Source organism: Cydia splendana, chromosome 10, assembly GCF_910591565.1.
Source record: "Cydia splendana chromosome 10, ilCydSple1.2, whole genome shotgun sequence".
In the NCBI taxonomy this organism is placed as follows: Eukaryota; Metazoa; Arthropoda; class Insecta; order Lepidoptera; family Tortricidae; genus Cydia; species Cydia splendana.
In genome coordinates, this window is record NC_085969.1 from 20,294,166 (window position 1) to 20,315,501 (window position 21,336).

General features: G+C 37.9%; 3 protein-coding genes across 5 annotated transcripts in view; 2 read left to right on the forward strand and 1 right to left on the reverse strand.

Moving 5' to 3' along the window:
* The window catches only part of LOC134794433 (uncharacterized), a 399,097-nt gene that overhangs the window by 113,662 nt on the left and 264,099 nt on the right, over positions 1-21,336 (forward strand). Inside the window, exon 3 of the mRNA XM_063766246.1 lies at positions 1,799-1,821. The gene's annotated coding sequence lies outside the window, so the exon portion shown is untranslated. The remainder of the gene's footprint in view (positions 1-1,798; positions 1,822-21,336) is intronic.
* On the forward strand, positions 6,614-7,259 carry LOC134794458 (uncharacterized). Its single transcript, XM_063766272.1, has one exon. It carries the CDS (start codon positions 6,656-6,658, stop codon positions 7,214-7,216), a length of 561 nt encoding a protein of 186 aa, XP_063622342.1. The 5' UTR covers positions 6,614-6,655; the 3' UTR covers positions 7,217-7,259.
* On the reverse strand, positions 9,926-19,057 carry LOC134794631 (uncharacterized). 3 transcript variants are annotated; one of them, XM_063766428.1, is made up of 6 exons: positions 18,799-19,057; positions 14,121-14,209; positions 12,659-12,792; positions 11,869-12,062; positions 10,230-10,439; positions 9,926-10,037 (listed from the first exon to the last, which is right to left on the reverse strand). In XM_063766428.1, the coding sequence occupies exons 1-6, from the start codon at positions 18,839-18,841 to the stop codon at positions 10,003-10,005; spliced, it is 705 nt and encodes a 234-aa protein (XP_063622498.1). In that variant the 5' UTR covers positions 18,842-19,057; the 3' UTR covers positions 9,926-10,002. The 3 variants fall into 3 exon arrangements, with proteins under 3 accessions (XP_063622498.1, XP_063622500.1, XP_063622501.1); XM_063766430.1 differs by lacking the exon at positions 18,799-19,057 and adding an exon at positions 18,673-18,687; XM_063766431.1 differs by lacking the exon at positions 14,121-14,209 and having other exon boundaries at positions 18,799-18,850.

The following is a 21,336-nucleotide window of genomic DNA, read 5'->3' on the forward strand; positions in this document are numbered from 1 at the left end:
TATTGGTGCTTCAACAACCGTAACTCGGCTGTTATACGATTACAGGCTGAGTAAATCAATTCTTATATGACTATTTTGCTAGTTGGGTATAGACCGGGAGATAGTGACACATTTTACTGGGTCATTTGTACCAGTATGGCGGTTCGTCAGGGGTCTAAGTACGTAAAGAACGAAATAAAAATGATGGTCATAGCGCTGGTACCGGCGGCCCAATCGCGTGGGCGTTAGTCGAACGTGTCGGATAAAATACGAGTGTCGAACGATTTGTTCCACAAAAATCCTCGTATTATTCGATAGTCCATAAAAAAGAAGTAGACGGTAGCGTAATGACATACTTCTCCGGGGTGACTTACAGCCCGCCATACTGAGGCGAACACATTAATTAAAAAAAAACAATTCAATCATTTGTGCCAAGCTAATTTTTGCACAGGTGATCATCGTCGAGCAGCCATTCATGGACATCACCATGCCATACTTTTCGGATGGTTCCAAATGGCCGCCATACCGCGGCAAAGGAGTTAATTTTTTTTTATTGCTAAACGATTTGTACCATCTTGTAATTTTTTTTCAAGACTTTCTGTGTGATCATAAATGGAAATCTCATAATGCCATACCTGTAGGAGGTGGCAAATGTGTACAATTTTTTTTTTTTATTTCAAGTATGGTGCCCCTTTTTCCCCCTATTAGAAGTATGGCAAATATAATAATGGTCACATTGCATCATATAATTTCCAAAAATCCAAATGCCATACTGGTACAAATCGTCAAAAAATTGTTTTTTGTTTTAAGTCTTGGCTTAAGTCTCACAGTCGTCCGCCCCGTAGTTATAATCTGAAATATATTTTTTTAGGTACAATTGTATCCAAACAAACAGAATATGATGATGCCATGCTGTAAAAAATTATTTTACGTATACATAGTCGTATTTTTGAAACGTGTCGATTAAATAAGTTTTTCAAGTATGACAGCACTTTATCCCCCTACTATAAGTATGGCAATTATAATAACGGTCACATTTTATCAAATACTTTCCAAAAATTTAAATGCAATACTGGTACAAATCGTTTAACAAAAAAAATAATAATAACTCCCTTGCGGCGGTATGGCGGCCATTTGGAACCGTCCGAAGAGTATGGCATGGTGATGTCCATGAATGGCTGCTCGACGATGATCACCTGTGCAAAAATTAGCTTGGCACAAATGGTTGAATTGTTTTTTTTTAATTAATGTGTTCGCCTCAGTATGGCGGGCTGTAAGTCACACCGGAGAAGTATGGCATTACGCTACCGCCTACTTCTTTTTTAAGGACTATCGGAAAATACGAGGATTTTTGTGGAACAAATCGTTCGACACTCGTATTTTATCCGACACGTTCGACTAACGCCACGCGATTGGGCCGCCGGTACCAGCGCTATGACCATCATTTTTCTTTCCTTCATTACATGCTTAGACCCCTGACGAACCGCCATACTGGTACAAATGACCCAGTAAAATGTGTCACTATCTCCCGGTCTATTATGAAATGTATACATTGTATGTTAGTCTGTAAGATTTATGTAATATGGGCCGTGTTGCCTGATTCAAAGTTTAAATAAATATAAATAAATGTATTGTACTTGTACCTATTATTAAACAAAACAAGACACTCTTCTTTGTTTTGTATATTCTTAGATCGAATTTTAGGGAGTATTAATATTCGTTTTAAGTCTTTTGTATTCATTCTAATGAATTATTTAAGGTGTAATTAAAAAAGTTGACGCCGATCGTTTCCTAATTAATTTGTTCTTTCCCGTTTCAGGTCCCGGCCTGGCTTCGATACTGGTGAGTCCACAAATTTGAAACTTTACAATGAGTAAGGTAATTCATTATATAAGACCTTTCTCTATATTACCTACACTTTAAGCACCTAAGTAATATCTGGGAGACCGAGCCATGCTCGAAAAACATATAAAAACTCAAAAATGTGCATTTTCCCAGAGATAAGACCAGGCTAAATCGATTTATCACCCCCAAAAATTAACCCCCATATAGCAAATCTTCGAAATCGTTAGAGCCGTTTCCGAGATCCCCGACATATAAATAAGAATATATGAACAAGAATTGCTCGTTTAAAGGTATTACACTTTAAGTAAGTATAATAATAAACCAATTATATGCGTTTCGACTGTCGTGTACCTACCTAGTGTTTGAAGTCAAATCATTTAAATCCAGAGGATTCAAGAATCATGTCAGGCCGCGTAGCCAAGATGCCAATCGCTTACGCTCCGTAGCGATCGAAACGCAACTGTCACTGTCACACTAATATGGAAGAGTGATAGAGAGACATAATGCTTTTCGTTGTCGAAGCGATAGCGATTGTAACCTTGGCTAGGCCGGCTTGGAATTAGCATCTTAATCTAATAGGCTGTATGCTGTAAATGCTGTAATGTTAAGTATATTCCCTAGCTTGAAAGAAGCTGTTGAGCTACTTTCAAGAGAATCACCAGAGAAAAAAGAAATGCTAAATAACTGTGCGTCCTTCAAGGTCTTATTATCGCACATGGGGTTCTTGCCGAGATGGCAATCGTACATACATCGCCAAACGAAAAGTAAAAATGTATGACAGATGCTACGAAAAGTCATGTATATGTCGTAGTCAGATCGTATAATCCGCCGTATTACATTACGGCTAGCCGTCTAGGCGGTTCGACGATTAGCCGAATTGTCATTGCGATACGTTCTTCAATAAGGCGGCCTACGTTTAGCCGCATCGTACTACTATTTTAGATTGTAGAGTGACCAGTTCTTTCGGTCGCCCACGTAACCGGAGTTTGACAACGTTTGCAATTTAATTTATTTTTACCATGGTCCCACCGCACTACATGTGTTTCTTTTCCAAAACATTTCCTTCACAACTTAAATAGACGGAGCCCCGCAAGCGGAGCTCTTATTTCTGGGCGGTTTGCCCTTCGGGCATCTGAAGCTACCTAACGAACCTAACCTACTTACCTACCCACGCTTTTCCCCCCGAAGTGTAATGTTTTCACGGACGTCTCACTGAATCAATAGGTAGGTAGGTTAGGTTCGTTAGGTAGCTTCAGATGCCCGAAGGGCAAACCGCTCAGAAATAGGAGCCCCGCGAAGCGGGGCTCCGTCTAGTTAAGTTGCGAAGGAAATGTTTTTTGAAAAGAAACAGTCCGACGAACTCCAGATTTGATGGACACCCCAGCGTTTGTCAGGCAGCGCCACGGGTGTTAAAAATGGGAACTAAAAACTGTCAAAGCGCCGGCTAATGACTTTCTGTATTACATTACGGCTAACCGTGTTGAAGAACGTATGGCGCCGAATACATTCCGGCGGATTCTCATTCAGCCGCATTCAATCCGGCTAATCGTTAACCGCCGCATTTCAAAACGCCCCTGTTTTTGAAAACGGCTAGCCGTAATGTAATACGGCGGATTATACGATCCGACTGCGACATATATTTCCATACATTATTTGAGTTTCGATTGGCGTTTTCTATCGACGATTGTCAGCTTGTCTAGCCTCATCGTAATAGCCTCGACGAAATATCTAGCTTGAATAATGGTCCTTAAGACCTATTATATTTCTGGTCTGGTAAAAATCTTTTTGTCAGTTTATTCCCTCGTTCACGGGAAAAAACAACTGTAAATACAAATAATAAGGAAATTTGAAACAAACAATAAGATAAGCCTTAGATAACACAACACAGAAGTGTGTTGGAACACGAACGATGATCAATGTTGTTAAAGTCATTTCTACGGCAACGCAACAGGAGGGTTATGATTTTGACCGGTATGTATGTGGGTTAGGGTTGCCAGATCGAAAGGCGCCATTATCGGGAAAAAATATCAATTTTTCGGGATTTTGGGACTTAAGTCGGGAAAAAAAACATTCCAATTAAAGTACCTTAAGTGTTAAAAACAACGATATTTTACATTATTGGCACTACGCTCGACGACAGTTCGGAACTTGAAATTATTGTTTTATAACGTGAAGCTGTTTTTCGGGACAGTTTTCACTTTGTCGGGAATCGGGAACACATGCTAAAAATCGGGAGAATCCCGCCAAACCCCGACCATCTGGCAACCCTAATGTGGGTATGTAATATTATTCTAATTTTACATTTTTATTTTCATACATATGTATGTATGTTCATTAGTTTCCTCATAATCAGTGTTGATTAGTTTAAAATATGTATTAATTAACACAATATGGATGCATAATCTGAAATAAAAACAATGATTAAGGGCATATCGTCGGTGCGAATAAAAAAATCGCTATGTGTTATTTTACGTTTTTTTGATTTTGGTATATTTGAATTCCTTTTTAAATTTCCCGTCAACCCACATAAATATTTTTGTTATATCTTTATTAGTTTTGAAAATAAAAATTCCGCTATGTGAACACAGAACAACATTTGTACAAAAAAATAACAGAACAGAAACAAAAAAATAGCTATGTGATTTTTTAGCACATAACGATATTAAATGTCTTGTTTTCCGTCGAGGGTGATGGCAATAATGTTGCACATGGCGATTTATTGTAGAATGGATGGATGGAATGGACCCGACAGACCCTAAAATCCGCTATGTATCATATATCGTAATATGTTACTTTGGCAACAAATCGCTATGTGTTACAAACTTAACGCATGACGATTTTTTCCAACCAAATTTAAATCGCTATGTAGCAAAATTTGGTTAAAATAATCATATTGTAAAAAATTACAAAAAAATCTGTTTATATTCGTCATGAGTATTATGTAAAAATCAATGATCTATCAGAAAAAAAATACAAGTGCAACAAATATAATACAAACAGGAAAATAAACAGTTATTTTTGTCTCCTGAAAAGTAGCTTGAAAATACATGGCGATTTTTTTATTCGCACCGACGATATTCGGCATTGTATTGTGAAAGAAAATTAAGATTTTTTTTTACATCTTCTACTTACTATTTTTGTTAGACCAAGGAATCTCACAGTTATCTAACATGTTTATTTGATCTGTGTGGTGTCTTACCTTAGGGATACATTTGACAGGTGCCTACACAAGAACAATATCATAACCTAGGTGTTTTGCATAGTTTGATTGGACCGCTCCATTCTCCCCGTAAAGGGTATTAAGGGGTTAGCTAGTAATTGCAGTGTATGCTGTGGGTAAACTTGGTTGCATTTCGGAAGGCGGTCTAGGAGTACCTACCTAGACCTACGTGTAATCACTACAGCAAATATTTATTGGTGTATAAGGGGGTTTTCAGAAAAAATGGTACCATTTACTTTTTTTCGAAAAACCATCAACTTTTGGGTAGTTAAGACTCAGAATCACGAGTACTATTGAATGAGAAAGAAAAAAAGTGTCCTCAGTTTTTCATACAAATTTTGGGTGTCAGTTTTGTAACTGTCCATACAAAATGTAGGTATGTGAAAATGCGTTACAAAACTGTCATATTTTTTGGGACACATTTTTTTACTTTTTAAATCGATAGTCCTCGTGATTTTGAGTAGAAATAACCCAAAAGTTGATGGATTTTCGAAAAAAAGTAAATGGTACACTTTTAAGTGAAAATGCCCATAAGATGTCAATTCATGTTACACAGGTAAGTTTCTGTTCGCGACTTCGCCTGCGTAGAATAAAATAGTATTTCCTTATTTACCATTTATTACCATTTCTATAGTAAATTCTTCCCACTTTTTACCCCAACAAGGGATGAATTTTGGGATAAATAATATCTAATAACTAATCATGTCTTCACTACACCACCATACCATTCATACCATTTTGCCTAAATCAGCGTCAGTTCAGTGGCCGTCGGCTTAATTTAGCGGTTTATTAACGCGTGAAGATGGAACAGACAGAAATACTGGCATACTTTCGCATTTACAATATTATTCATATTTGGTATGGATGTACGGAAACGTAGGTATACTTATTATTTGTATCAAGGAGATGCGTGGACAGACTAGAAAAAATGATTTTATGTACTTGTAACAGGTTTTAACACACTATGTATTATACAATACGAGTATAGGATTTGGTAGAGTAATCCCGCATAATATGTGTACCTTACAAAAGATATTGGATAACAGAAGGTATATATAGAACCCGTAGTAATCTTGGTTTCGGATTAACCGTGAAAGAAGCCCCAAAACTGGAGCCAAATTACACGTGAACTCATTCCGATAAGCTTTATCCGATGAACCGGCCTCGGGAGTTTAATTAAACTAATTTGTTTTATGGAATATTGCACGTCAGATTTCAAATCCAACCGGAAATCAAACCACCTCATTCAAGCTACTGATAGTCTCAAAACTTACCTAATTACCTTGATAACGTCTCAATGACGTTACACTACCACATTAAGAGGTCACTGCCGAGCGCAGACGTGACCAGCCTTCTTATCCTTATAATTCACTCTTAGTTTGTTCACTAAACATATCTAATTTATTAACTCATAGCCAGTATACCTTGACCTGGAGACTTATTGCAATTTCGCATAACTGGGAATCATTTATATTGGTCTTTGTCTTTGAGAATAGCTCAGGATCGTCCTTAGATACCATTTATGATACAACAATGAACCATAAACATTTAAACCAGTATAAATTAAGCAGGGCGGTACCATCAGCATCATTCAGTGATTAGCGATTAAAGATGAAGCTCCTTATTCTGTCTTGCGTCGTTGCCGTTGTGGTAGCTGAGCTGCCTTCACTGCCTCGTTTCAGACCAGCGAGGTTCAGGTTCGAAAGGCAAGAGCTACCTCCTCCTCCAACCACAACTGATTCACCAACAGAAGCAACAACAGACGCAGCCCCATATCCAGCATCAGGTTGGAAGCCCGATCAGCCTTTCACGCTTCCAAATGAAGCTGCTAACGCTCCTTACCCCGCAGCAGGCTGGAAGCCAGCACAGCCTTTTACGCTTCCCAACGAGCCGCCGGCGACTAGCTATGGAGTCCCTGACGCAAGTTACGGAGTACCCGATAACACTTATGGTGTACCAACCACCGAAGCTACGTCTACAGAAAACCCTGAAGCTGAGAAGCTAGAAGGGCCAGTGGAAGTACAGAAGAGTATAGGTACTTATTACGTGCTGCTACCAGATGGGCAGCTGCAAGAAGTGAAGTTTGTGACAGAGAATGATGTGCAGAACATGAGATATACGGCGCGGTTGCAGCTGCAGAATAGGGCGCCGGTGTTCGTCTTCAAACCCTAAGTGATTGTAAAACCATTAAATGTATTAAAGTAATTAATATATATTAGCTTGATATTTTTCTTGACTATATTGCCTATAGGCAGGTAATAATGGTGACTGATGGTAACTAGACTAAAGGGCCCCACTGATTAACAGTCCGCCGGACGGTATCGGCCTGTCAGTTAGAATAAAATTTTGACAGTTCCGAACAACTGACAGGCCGATACCGTCCAGCGGACTGTTAATCAGTGGGCCCCTTTAAGGGTCGGTTGCACCGGTTTGGTGCCTCTGTCACCGTTAAAGCGTTCGCTATAATTTTATTGTATGGGAATGTTCATAGTTCTCTCTTTGCCGAGTGATGTTGATCAGTCTGTCAAATGTGGTTGGCGCAACTGGCCCTAGGGCCAGTTAAATAAGATAATCAATACTTCAATGATTAATTAAAATAATTAACATTCGCTGATTCAGATTTAAGCAAGAATGTTGAATATAAGTAAGTATATTAAGATTTCCGATGTAGTAGGTATCGAATAAAGGTAGTTAAAAGTAATTTTTTTTTGTTTATTTATAGAGTTCTCTAGCCAGAGTAATAGTTTTCTCTTGTCCGTCTGACCGTTCGACCGACCGCATGTCATATTTTATTTACTTAGAAACCGGCTACGTATACCGGGTGTGGCCTGTAATACGAGCAAAAAATTAAACTGTAGGCTGTACTCCTCATACTGACCAACGTTTGTTCCGCAACTTTTAAAAATAACTTGTGGTTTGATTTTTAATACACTTTAAAGTTTATTCTAAGACGCAACGTATTGCGAGGCGTGACAAGCAACGTCAATCACAATGATATGGCGTGGCGATGGCGTCCATTGAAGATAATATTTATTTAGTATGAAAAATAGGGAGTCTAAATACTTCATAATTTTTTAATGTTGTTGAACAAAAGTGTCACCGTTTGAGGAGTACAATCTATGTTTTAATTATTTGCTCATGTTACAGGCCACACCCGGTATAATAGGCAATTTCTTCTGTGAAATATTATCAATGTCAAAAACAGAACTTGTTATGTACTTAATTAATCCCTTGGCTTCATAATCAATACGTAACATTCTGTATTAATAGAGATCTCCGTATCAATTTACATCATATTTACGGCATAATAATATTCAATATTTGTAGTGGGAAAATTACCACGGCTACGACCCGCCAATTTTATTACTTTAAACTTAACATAATTTAAAACACTTCACACTATGAAAGCACTCTGCTCACGCCGGCAACGTTTCATGAAAAATGTTTCAAACATGAATTTCAGCGTGATATTAAGTTGCTCTGACAATTTTCATAGCGAATTTTTAAATGACTTGTCGATATATTTATAACCTGAAGCTCCTCCAAGCAGCTGTTGAACAGGCTGAATTGAAACACTAATTTAAGAAATATGTTTTTAAAGTTAGACCATGGAAAGTCTGCAACGATTTTGATCTTAGAGGATATAACCAACGGAGACGCCATGTCTAAAATTTTCGGTACAAAATAGTCTGCCGTTTTTTGCGGGGGAGGGGCACATCAAATGTATAGGTACGTCATGTCAGATAAACGTCAGTCCATACATATGGTTGACATGTGGTTGACCATTGGCCGCCTATTTTCGACAGAGGGGAACGCCTGTTAATGGCGGCTCCATTGTTAATTACTCCGAGATTCATTTGATTTCGAGATGCAAATTCATTTATTCACACTCTATGCTATCAAATACGGTGCAAAGTTAGCTTAGACATGCTACAGTACGTTTTTACGCCCAAATAAACGTTCCACAAATGTTTTTTTTTTAAATGAACACATAATGCTCTCAGCAGCCTCAGCTAAAAATACATACTGAGAAAAGATTTTCTTAACACCATTGTAACCTCTTATATTGACAAAATCTAATATCCACGCGAAGAAAGTCTAGTGCAACTATAAAGAATGTTTTCAGTGTGATAGGATAGGACTCGACTCCGATACCGTGACAATATGAAGAGATCTCCAGAAATTCCGATATCTTAGAGTATCCTTTCTTGAATCGTCAATTAAGGCCGATACAGACGGACTGCAACCCGACTGCAATTTTATGGGAACTGCACGCCAACTGCAACGTCGGCGTGCAGTTCACTCACGCTCCCTACTATTCTTTAAATATTCCAAGCAAAACCCGAAACGTACTTGACTTAAAAATTAATAAAAATTGCCGTTTTAAAAATAACGAGAGCACCCTTTGTGAGGAAGCAATTAAAAACGTGTACTGCATTTGTTACTTTTATTTTTATACGTATCCAATTATTTGCGTCGGTTAAAGCTTTAAAAGGAGCTGTATAATTCAGATGGATATTCATATCAAATTATGAAACGGTTCTCTCACATTGACATATATAAGGACGGGTCTTACGGGCACAAAGAGTGGTGCTAGTTCATCGAGCCAATCGTGCAGTGCAACTAGTTGCGACCAATCGCGCGCGTGATGCGAACTCGTCAACCAATCGCGTTGTGGCGTTGGACTGCACGGTTGGGTGTGCGTGATACCACTGTACTGTACTGCCGGCCTAGCCAAGGGGACAATCGCTATCGCTTCGACAACAAAACGCTTTGTGTCTCTCTATCACTCTTCCATATTAGTGCGACAGTGACAGTTGCGTTTCGATCGCTACGGAGCGTAAGCGATTGGCATGTTGGCTACTCGGCCTGTACCGTATTCGTAAGGCCCGTCCTTAGATATATGCAATGTTCTCTCATGGTTTCATATAGTGTATTTGTCAGTATCTGCGTTTTAGTTAGTAACTTCTTCGCTTATTTGCCTCTTGCAAGCCTGAAAAAAATTTATAAGGTAATTTCATTATGTCCCATTTTGTGTCCTAAACATCAAGCCCTAATGTGGCATATCGTTTACGTCCAGGTCTTCGGCCTCCAGACTGCATGATCCTCACCTATCCGGACTAACTCCAATGATGTTTGGCTTGGACACCAGTCCTTCAATTTCCTGGCTTTGTTGTGTTCTTACCTAACTCTCGATAATAATGCAGCCCATCAAAATAGTTGTCCTGCACGATCCAGAAGTTGACGATCCACTGCACGATGCCCCTCAGGCTCCCATAAGCGAAGAGGAGGGAAACCCAGGAGGTGTCTGCTTCTTCTACCACAAATACGTACTGGGGTAGAGGGGGGATTATCTTGATCTGGTGTTCGGTCCCGATGTAGTCCCAGATTTGTCCTGAAAAAGTTCAACGCTTACGTGGTTATCATCACACTGAAGAGCATAGTCTGTAGGTGCTCTAGTGTGTGAGTGAGGCAGCGCTACATACTTGTATCTAGCGATATCCCGCTCGCACACCAGAGCGCGGCCCCAATATAAAGATCGCCTTATACAGTATAAGTATAAGTTTTTAAAGTAAAATTTAATACTTAAAGTGGAAAGGCAGCGGGAACGTAGCTTTTGAAAATAATCTGAACACAATTATTTATAGTTAAGAAGCTAAGATAGTGTGCAGATTATTTTGAATACCGCACCGGTTTAGCTACTTCTGGTCTTCTGTCAATGTACACAGCCACCGTCGTTTAAAAAAACGTAAATCGCAGTACCTATTTATTGTTGAGTTAAATTAATTAAATTAAACAAAAGGTTGTTCCATCATTTTAATAACCTAAAGTATATGCTGGGTGAAAGGATCAATATTTGTTTGTACCTATTTCGAACGCAAACCAATAAGCAAACAATCGTTTCAGCAAGCAATCATCACCGAATTAACATTAGTTTACTAGACATCTCATAGCAACCGATTTGTTATGACTTCTTCTTGAATCTAGACTTTATTAATTATCACTTAAGGTTGATTTTACCAGCTATAAATTTACATACGAGCTTGTAAAATTAGCCGATACGGCAGCCAAATGCCATTGACATGTCTCAGGTTCCGTCTTTACAAGAAGGGCTTAAGCGCCAAGGTTTCTCTTATAAGATGTGACGTTTTCTACGAGGAGTGTGATATGAAGAGGGTATGCAAGAAGGTCGTAAGCGTCAAGATATCCCTAGGAAGATATGACGTTTTGTACGAGGAGGGTGTTATGAAGCCCTCTCGAGAATGTTCGAGCACATTGCGTGGAGGGCTAGACGCGATCAAACGCAGGGATCAAGTGACATAGCTACCTTATGTTGGCATAGCTAGATTATGTGTTGTAGAACTTGTAGATGAATAGCAACTGTACTTTGTGAATCGAATAGTAGAGGAAGTAAGTGCAAAAATGTGTGTACAGGGTACTGTTCCATACATTCCTGCGGCATCGCCTGAGACAAAAGTGCACAGGTAGTGCCTAATCATAGGCATAGGCATAATTCAGTAGGTTACTAGTTACTACCTATGCACTTTTCTCTCAGGCGACGCCGCTTGACACTAATGTACCTTGACTCGTACTAAGGTCATTAGACCTAGCTACGACGGACGACTAAAACAGAGGGGGAAAGGTGGCACCCGCGGTCCTGTCAGTTTCTACCTAGACTTACTTGTAGCTATCAGGTCAAGTTTGGTATCATCAAAAACTATGTATGTACGAGAAATTTGTAAGCAGTGGGAAAAGTTAACTGTAAAAATTAGGCAAACCGGTGGGAACCGAGTTGTATGGGCCTTTGATTTTTGTATGATTACCTTCAGTCCGTGTGTGGACGGCGTCAAGCATGAACAATGCAGCATGGGCCAAGTCAACGACCAGCAGGGTTATGCCGATTCCTGTGAGAGGCAGTAGTATCGCGTAGAACCCGCACGGACGGCGCCCGAGGCTTACGTTGAGGAGCGCCAGCCCTAGCCAGCATATGTGGAGGCTCACCCAAAGCTTCATCTTGCTGAAATGATTAATTATCAGTAAAGGGGCCCACAAATTACCAGTTCACCGGACGATATCAGCCTGTCAGTTGTTCGGAACTATCACCTTTTGCGTTTAACTGACAGGCTGATATTGTCCGGCGAACTGGTAATCTGTGGGCCCCTTTAATAGTATCGAATCCGGGATCTAGCAGACCCAGCCGGCGATGGCGGGATGAACTGAACTCCTTCTGAACCAGACACAGCGCTGGATAGAGATCAGTGGAGAAACTGGGAGGAGGCCTTTGCCCAGCAGTGGGAAATGGCATGCTTCCCGAATAATAATAAGCCCTTCATAAATACGGCAGCTAGATTATCTCATGTCGCTGGCTCTCTAAATAAGGCCGCTCTAACTCATCTTCGAATCGCAAAAACTGGCCGCCTTGTTTCCTCTTTCCATTTTGCAGTTTGCAGTATAAGATGCAATATTATAATATAAAATAGAAGATAATTACTTCTACTTATGTAATAAAATTTGTTTTACTGACATTTTAAACCAAGGACCAATCCTTGGTTTAAAATGTCAGTAAAACAGTTTTATAGTTGCCAGAAAAACCGTAAAGTACCTAATACTCACTTTCTGAAAGAAGCGGCCACCCAGTTAGTCTCCATCCAGAGTATGTTCGACAGAGTTCGCTTGTTGTCGACCAACACGGAGTAATTGTAGTAGTAGTGTCGCTGGCAGCTCCCCGGCTCAAATAGGTACAGCATCTTAAATAAAATGTTAATAATCCCACTGTTGGACACATGCCTCCTCTCATGTGCGCCCTCGGGTTATAGAGTCCCCACGCTGGGCCAATGAGGATGGGAACATCACATTTGCCTTTGAATTTCTTGGCGAATGATTGTAGGTTTCCTCAGGATCAAAGAGGATAGAGTGTATAGAGACGGATTGTCAAAATAAATTATGTAGCCATTGTAAATTTACTGCCATGTTTCGACAGAACATAAAACTGTTAGAACGCCATTTGACTTTGATCCTTATTCTTTCACTGATATCTGTTAATTTATTAATATTAATATTAACGCCATCTACTCGATTTTAGGCCAAAGGTATGGTGCAATCTTTTCGAGCGATGGCGCCATAACCTTCAGCCTACTCTCGAGGAGATGGCGTTATCATTAATATTTAACAAGTTAACACATATCAGTGAAAGAATAATGATCAAAGTCAAATGGCGTTCTAACAGTTTTAATCGTCTATCGAAAGATGGCAGTAAATGTACCGTAGCTACACGTTATATGCGTTCACTCTTCATAATTTATCATGGCAGTAACTCTCTATTTCAAATTCTCTTTGCTCAGGATGTTTTTCTTCACCCAAAAGCTACCTATTTTCGAAGTTATCCCAATGCACCGTACTATTATTTATTCTGTGCTCTTGGATGTTAAGATAAAGATCAAGTTAATCTAAAGAAACTTCAGCAGAAGCTGCTCTAGCTCAAGGAAAACTAAAGATTAAACCAACAGTGGAAGGAAAATATAAAGTTTCCTCAGTCTGTTTCTTCGTCCAGTGAATTTACCCTTTGGACTCCAAGTTGTCGCACCATCGCCCACACTTTTCGTAAACTGACAATACGCAAATTTTACATAACTAGCGACCCGCCCCGGCATCGCACGGATTACACAAAACCTTAACAAATTATATACCTAAACCTTCCTCAAGGATCACTCTATTGATAGGTGAAAAACGCATGAAAATCAGTAGGTTTAGAGTTTATCGCGAACATACATACACACAAACAGACAGACGCGGCGGGGGACTTTGTTTTATAAGGCGTCCATGTTTTATTAAAATAAATAGTTACCTCATACACGCTCGCCGGTTTAAGCCTTTCTTCAGGATTTCCCCGATCTATCCACTTCTCCATTATACACTCTCTTTGTTAGGCTTCTTTCTCTCATTCTTTCCACGTGTCCAAATCATCTCAATATACCTTTCTCAATTTTTGTTTTTGTTTTTGTTAGTGGAAATCCGTGGTATCTGCTTACCCTTCCGGGAAATAGGCGTGATCATATGTATGTATGTAAATATTTACCTTGATGAGCGTGAGCTCGCGCGGTTCCTCTGGTTCCGGGGCTAGTTTGCACTCCAGCGTCAACCAGGTGAAGAACACGCATAGGATGGCTGCGAAATATTCATAAATAAATCTTTATTTACCTAGGTCGATAAAATTTAAGTAAAAAATTAAGAATTTAAAAACTAAATTGGTTTATTTGTGACGTTGACTCTCAGAGCAGTAGAAACCTACATGAAATGTTTACTTTGGCGTTAAGAATAACTGCATTGAAATATCAATTTAATACAAATGTAAGTAGGTTCATTATGGATTATAAACCAAACTTAATTAATTCATTAGGTAAGAATTAATAATATTTGTTACAGGATAAATGAAGTGAAACATGACAGTACATATTCATCATATTAATTAATTATACATACACATCACCAGTTTATTGAATAAATTCATGAATGCATGAAGTGAAACAGTCAAATTGAAAATACCTTTATTTATTCACACCCTAACTAGGAGCAGATTCTGCATTAACAATTTGACATGGTTTTCATTTTATTTTGAAACAACCTTGCCCGTGAGCACCAATCCGCGTTAGTCGCTCAAGGCACCGTTTGGATTCAGATTACATTACCTAGTATTTCTGCTGCAGTAATGCGGCACGACATTGCTGCCGCAAATGTCAATATCAATGGTACTGCCCGGATTTTTGACACTTGCGGCTGCAATAGCAGTAATGTTGTAGGTACCTAGGTACATAAAATTGTCTGAATTCAAACAGTACCTTTACGCTGATTAGTGCTTAAGAAATGCAATGAGAAACAGTTTCTTCGAGCATCTCGTTTGCACTTATTGGTGCACGTGAGGTGTCTGTTAGACAACACGTTTGCACGAGTGAACATCGTATCAAAACGAGATAGAAACCATACAATATTGTTAGTGAGAATCGGCCTCCGGAATGATGTATGAATGGTCCAATATAGCGTAAACGATTATGTAAATTCGTAATCACGTGATTTAACGCAATTCGAGATTAGTTATGCTTGAAAATTACATTGGGGACTGATTGGGTCTCCAATTGTATAGTATTATAAATATTGTAATTTTTACAATACCTATTTAACAACTTTACGCATTCAAATCAAAAGCAAATTGTATCATCTCCTTGTTCTTCCTCGCGTTATCCCGGCATTTTGCCACGGCTCATGGGAGCCTGGGGTATCATAGCTTTTAAATTTAAAAAGCTGAGAAAGGAGTTAAAATTAGCTATCGTTTAGTAGAAAATTTTATCGTTTTTCTTTAAATTCTTCGCTTACTGGAGATAGATTTTTTACCTAGCATAAAAGCTAAAAGTATTATTTTAAGTTCCCAAGTAGCACAGATTAGCTGTATAGCAGCCGCATAATGAAGTACGAATACGCTTGAAGCTGGAATATAAAAGCTGCATAAGAGCTGTATAAGCGTCTTTTCAGCTTTTATAACTCTTAAATGGGCACAAATTAGGCAGCCTTAAGTTCACATAGCTACTTAAGAGCGTTGTAGCGGCAATTTAACGGAATTATAAGGGGTAACAGGAGTTATAAGAGGTGTATATTGGCTGGGTAAGAGACCACCAGTTACCCTTTATTCAGCTAATATGTCACATGTGCGCCCTAATACCGGGAAAGATTGACGTTGGGCTGAATAAAAGATAATTAATAACATACTTTTACACCTCTGCCTTAAAAATCAGCTATTATATTTAGTATAGTGACAACGAACGCAGAGGTGAACATATTTATATTGAAGCAAAAACGTTAAGCGCAACGACACCATAAGTCATTTTGTTAAAGTGTTTAGTTAAATGTTTGTACATGATCTTTTATATATTAATGCGAGAAATATGTTTGGGAATGCAAGTTTATTGACATTATATATATACATTATCTAAGAAAATTTCAGTGCGCCACGAAAATAATCAGTATTTATTTAAATTAATGATATAAATAAGCTATGTGTAAAAACTATTTCAGTGGTTCGGACAGAATTATGAGATAAAAAGTTAATAATACGTTATAGGAAGTACTAAACTAATGATTTAGGTTAAGAACTCAGGCACAAAACCATATTGTTACCCTTAAAAGTTGGAAAAGCAATTTCAATTTTGTAGGTTATATACAATAAAATGGCGGTCAATGTTAAAAAGCAACGTGAACCGTTAAAATTCTTATATGCAGCATACGACTGTTATATATCCCACTATAAAGTCCAAGTCGTTATTTCGATACACTAGTGAACCTCTAAACAGTTATAAGGCATCTTATGAACGTTTTAACAGCCGCTATGCAGACAGTCCCAATGGTAGTATAATAGGCTGCTTAGCGGTAAACATGTTCAGCGCTAAGCCGTATTATGCGCCACATGTGTTCGATTATACGTCTATTGGTTTCATAATAGTTCACTCGTTCTCCCTTATAATAAGTCAGCGAAATAAAAGCTGCTTTAGCGGTAAACATGTTCAGCGATAAGCTGTATTATGCGCCCCATGTGTTCCATTATACGTCTATTGGCTTCATAATAGTTCATTCGTGCTTCCTCAAAAAGTCAGAATAATAAAAGCTGGTTAGCGGTAAACACGTTCAGCTATAAGCTGTATTATGCGTCCCATGTGTTCCATTTATACGTCTATTGGCTTCATATTAGTTCACTCGTGCTCCCTTAAAAGTCAGCGTAATAAAAGCTGCTTAGCGGTAAACATGTTCAGCGATTAGCTGTATTATGCGCCACGTGTGTTCCATTATACGTCTATTGGCTTCATAATAGTTCATTCGTGCTTCCTTAAAAAGTCAGCGTAATAAAAGCTGGTTAGCGGTAAACACGTTCAGCGATAAGCTGTATTATGCGCCACATGTGTTCCATTATACGTCTATTGGCTTCATATTAGTTCACTCGTGCTCCCTTAAAAGTCAGTGTAATAAAAGCTGCTTAGTGGTAAACATGTTAAGCGACAAGCTGTATTATGTGCCACATGTGTTCCATTATACGTCTATTAGCTTCATAATAGTTCACTTGTGCTCCCTTAATAAGTCAACGTAATAAAAGTCCACAATTACCTCCTTATACAGCACATGGCGTAATTTTATCCACTAAACAGACCTTATAACGGTTAAAGCATTTGATAACCCTTAAAGCTGTATAGGGTCGTAGCAAATATACCTTTATATCACTCTTTGCGTATTAATGGTAGTTTTCAGAGCCGTAATGCAGCTTTTAATCAGCCCTAACCTATATAAATACCACTGAGATCTATTATACAGCTGTAGGACCACGAGTGTGCTCTTATAAATTTCTTAATACGCACAGAGCGTTAGATAGAACTAAAAGTGAGTAGTTATAGAGCTATCTGTGCTACTTGGGTTCTCTCGAAAAGGTCGGCTTTAAGAGAGAGAGAGAGAGAGAGAGTATTTTTATAGAATCTAATCTAAAGGTAGGTACCGACAAACAAATTTCCGGCGGTATACAGTTTGAGAAACTTGGCTTCGAATAACAAAGAAAATGTGAAACGTCTAAAACAATTCATAATAATGAACGACCAAATCTTATTAAATTCTAAAGAATGGTAATGAATAAACCTGATATAACTAAAACTGATTTCTGTTTCGATTGAAAGACAGACAAAACAATTTATAAAGGTACACCAAAAACAAACCAAACCAAACCAAAACCAAACCAAAGGCAGGTAAGGTAAAGGTCTCTACCTGATAGGTACACACGAAAGTCCTAAATAGCTTTAGCGAAGTATTAAGTAATGGATTTTTTGGGAAGAATTTTAAGAAAAGGGCTTTGACGGCTGTTGTGTAAAAAGGGTATTGTATACTAGACCGAACTAATTACATTAGGTATGGTTTCGTGATTTGGCGCGGTCTGAATTAGGCATTTAGGACACGCTTTCTCTTTCACATACGCACTTACGTTTTACTGAAACAACAAATAAATAAGATACTTATTACCTATTCATACAGCACTGAGTCTACGTCATGTACAAACAAGATCAAGCTACCAGCCAACACAGGTGTGAGATGTGTGTAGGAACACACACCCCACACCACACAGTTCTACAGCCTATATCACTTGATGGTCTAATCGGAAGATCAGCGCTGGAAGTCGCCAGCAACATGCTGAGATGGGACCATTTCGTGACACTTTATTTTTCACTATGTTTTTTCTATGTATGTCTGTTGTCTGTGTGTTTACGAATAAAAAACTATTCTATTCTATTCTATTCTATTCTATTAGGCTCTAACATGAAATCCTGTCAGTCAAATGTAGGCTTAGCGGGTTAAGCTAGCCTAGATCCGTATAAGATAACATCGCACCGACACGAAGAGATCAAAGTGAAGGAGTAGTATCATTAGAAACCATTTAGAAACGTCATATTTTCAAGAAGACGTCGTGTCAAATGTGAACTTAACTAATTTTTATCAAGCAGAAACGTCTGCGCGGGATAACTACAATTTTTTTTATATTAAAGTAATAATAAAATAAAAAAGACATAAAATGTAAGTAAATATGTATAATAAATTGACATGTAACTTACGTTAAGTACGAATAAAGAAATTGAAATTGAAAGGAAAAATGGTCCCGGTGTTTGAAATCTCGCAAGTTTGAGTCTTGCCGGAGACGGTAATTCTTCAATTTTTCCTTTAAAACAACGTGAACTTACTTTGATACAGGATGATAAAAATGGACCACACGTAGAACGCCATTCTTCAGATCACAAACGCCAATTATTTGTTCACGACTTACATAAACATGCCGAGTAGGTATTTTTATACGTAGCGAGTCAAACGCTCAGTCTATCCAATGTTACTCACTTCGAAATCCCTAAGAATTATACGTAATGAGAGAGCCATTTATACTAGTTTAATTGAGATTTTCGAATGCTTGGGAGGTTATTGGAATAAAAGGTCTTGAACTATGTCAAATTCCAGTGGGCCGCGGGGCAATTTGTCGTGTTAAATATCGCCTTGAAATTGCAGAGAAATTAGGACGTTGGGAAAAATTAAGGGTGGTTCATGATGGCAACTTTTAAGAGGCTGTTTAAATAAATTCGGGTTAGATTACAAAACAAAACTGATAAAAAGTTACTTAATTTTTAACCATATATTATGAGTAAAATCGCTAACATCACCGCTCGTCTCATACATTTTTCGTTTATTTCTTATTTCGTATCATTTTCTGTAAATACTCTTTTAGTGTTTTGTCTTCTTTGTTCAATTTAGTGTATCTTGTCTCTCTCTTAATAGATACGTTTTCCGAAATATAAATATATAATAGTAGGATTCAGAGTATTGTATGTTTAAAATGCCAAGTTTGAGAGATGTACAAAGCTTTTTGGAATATTAAATTATTTTTAACACTTTAACTAGTCTACTTACTTACTTTACGTTTCGCATTTAAACATTTTATAAAAAAAATTACTACCTACGGATTTTTTTAACAGCTATTTAAGTCTTTTAATTTCCTCATACGACGCATTATTTTTTATTTTGCGTATGAAGATATTAAAAGACTGGCACAAGAAAGAAATGATTGGCAATTACTCCACCGACAAGAGCAAAGCTCTTAAGTTATGATAATGTCGGAATTTTATTTATTTATTTATTTATTGGAGAAACAACAGAAGTATGCGACAGGATAATAGGTTACATTGATAGGTACATATATTATTGAGATGAACACTTACTTCCTTAAACGCTCTCACTAAAACATACTTAAAATAAACGGACTTAACTAAAACGTATCTTTACATACAAGTTAACCAAGTGTTGTAGTCATTCTTATGTGAATTGTATATAATATTTATTATTGAGGTTCTAAAATTTTTAATTAGCTAAACAAGAAAAATAAAGAGAAAGTTGAAAATACTGACAACCAATCTGATCAATAATTATTAAGTACAATGACAGCAGAGATAGTAGCGATGATGACGACACATTACTGACGAACACTATGTTGGTCGTTGAGGATATTGAGTATTTGGTTCCGATATTTGGGCCTAGTGACATTGAAAATGATGATGATGATGATGAGCTATTTAAGTAGGTACAGCACTAGGCGTTGGCGTAAGTCTCAAATTAATGTCCCCTTCCTGTGATAATGAGAGATGTAATGGCATCTTACGAGCTTAAATTGAATTTTCTATAAACGGAATGCTCATTCCATTTCGCGTTAGCAAAACGTTTGCGAGATTGTCCGTTTTTTCGTTTTCGGAATATGAATTATTTTTTACTTCTCTCTCGATATTTGATAACTTTCGGAGATTCATTGACTAATCTAGCGGAAATGGTTTTAGGGATTAATTCTATTGACTTTCCTTTTTCTGCCATGTTATAATTTTAAATTCTACAGGCGCAAATTATTTTAAGTATTCTAGATATTCTTTTGACGTTACTCTAACACTTTTCATATAGTTTCAAATCTCAGAGCATTTAGTAGGTAACTGGAGATGTCATCGCTGTCATTTTCTTTACGAAACAGTCTGCCGATTTTTGCGGTGGAGGGGACGTCAAATGTATTGCTATTTCTACCTCATTTGTACGTAACGTACAATTAGCCATGTCAGTCCATACAAAAGTTTGCACAATTGTGCAAGTTTTTCGGCAGAGGGGTAAGCTCTTTATGGCCACTCCAGTTATTAAATGCTCAAAGTTTCAAATATTAAGTCTGTAACCCTGCTGATGGCCTAATCGATTATTCACATCGACAACTCGATTAAAACGTGTTATGGCGATGATTAGTGCTCGATTCTGTCGTATATCGAACGTTGTAACTGGCCAGTAACAACATTGCTAGTTTCGATACCACGTTTAGAACTCCATCGCTTGTAAATTGCGCTTTATATCGTTTATATAAGGTTGGAAATACAGTTGGTTAAAAGGGTTAGATGTAACCTTTGAATTCTAAAGTGACACTTTGGTATTGCATCGATAAGTTTGCGTGTGGAGTTGGAGTGACATTCGATTATATATTGTTGTCGAAGCGATGAGACGCAGTAGAGCAAACAATGTTTTTGATGGACATGGCCCAAATTTGAGTTTGGGAATATCAACTTGTGTGCTTTTGACGGGTCATAAATAACGAGTTTAAAATGAATATTCATTGTAACTATTGGGTATGGCGACAGCAAAATTTTTCTGTAAAACTAACCCTTTTGTGGATATATTCTAACGTTACAGAGATAATAAAATTAATTGTTCAA

Excerpts from the sequence above, each read along its gene's own strand:
- LOC134794458 (XM_063766272.1), top strand. The coding sequence starts at position 6,656 with ATGAAGCTCCTTATTCTGTCTTGCGTCGTTGCCGTTGTGGTAGCTGAG.
- LOC134794631 (XM_063766428.1), bottom strand. The coding sequence starts at position 18,841 with ATGGCGTTCTACGTGTGGTCCATTTTTATCATCCTGTATCAAA. Across the intron at positions 14,210-18,798 it reads TTTTATCATCCTGTATCAAA|CCATCCTATGCGTGTTCTTC; the intron begins GTAAGTTCACGT and ends AATATTTCGCAG. Across the intron at positions 10,038-10,229 it reads GCATTATTATCGAGAGTTAG|GCTTGCAAGAGGCAAATAAG; the intron begins GTAAGAACACAA and ends AATTTTTTTCAG.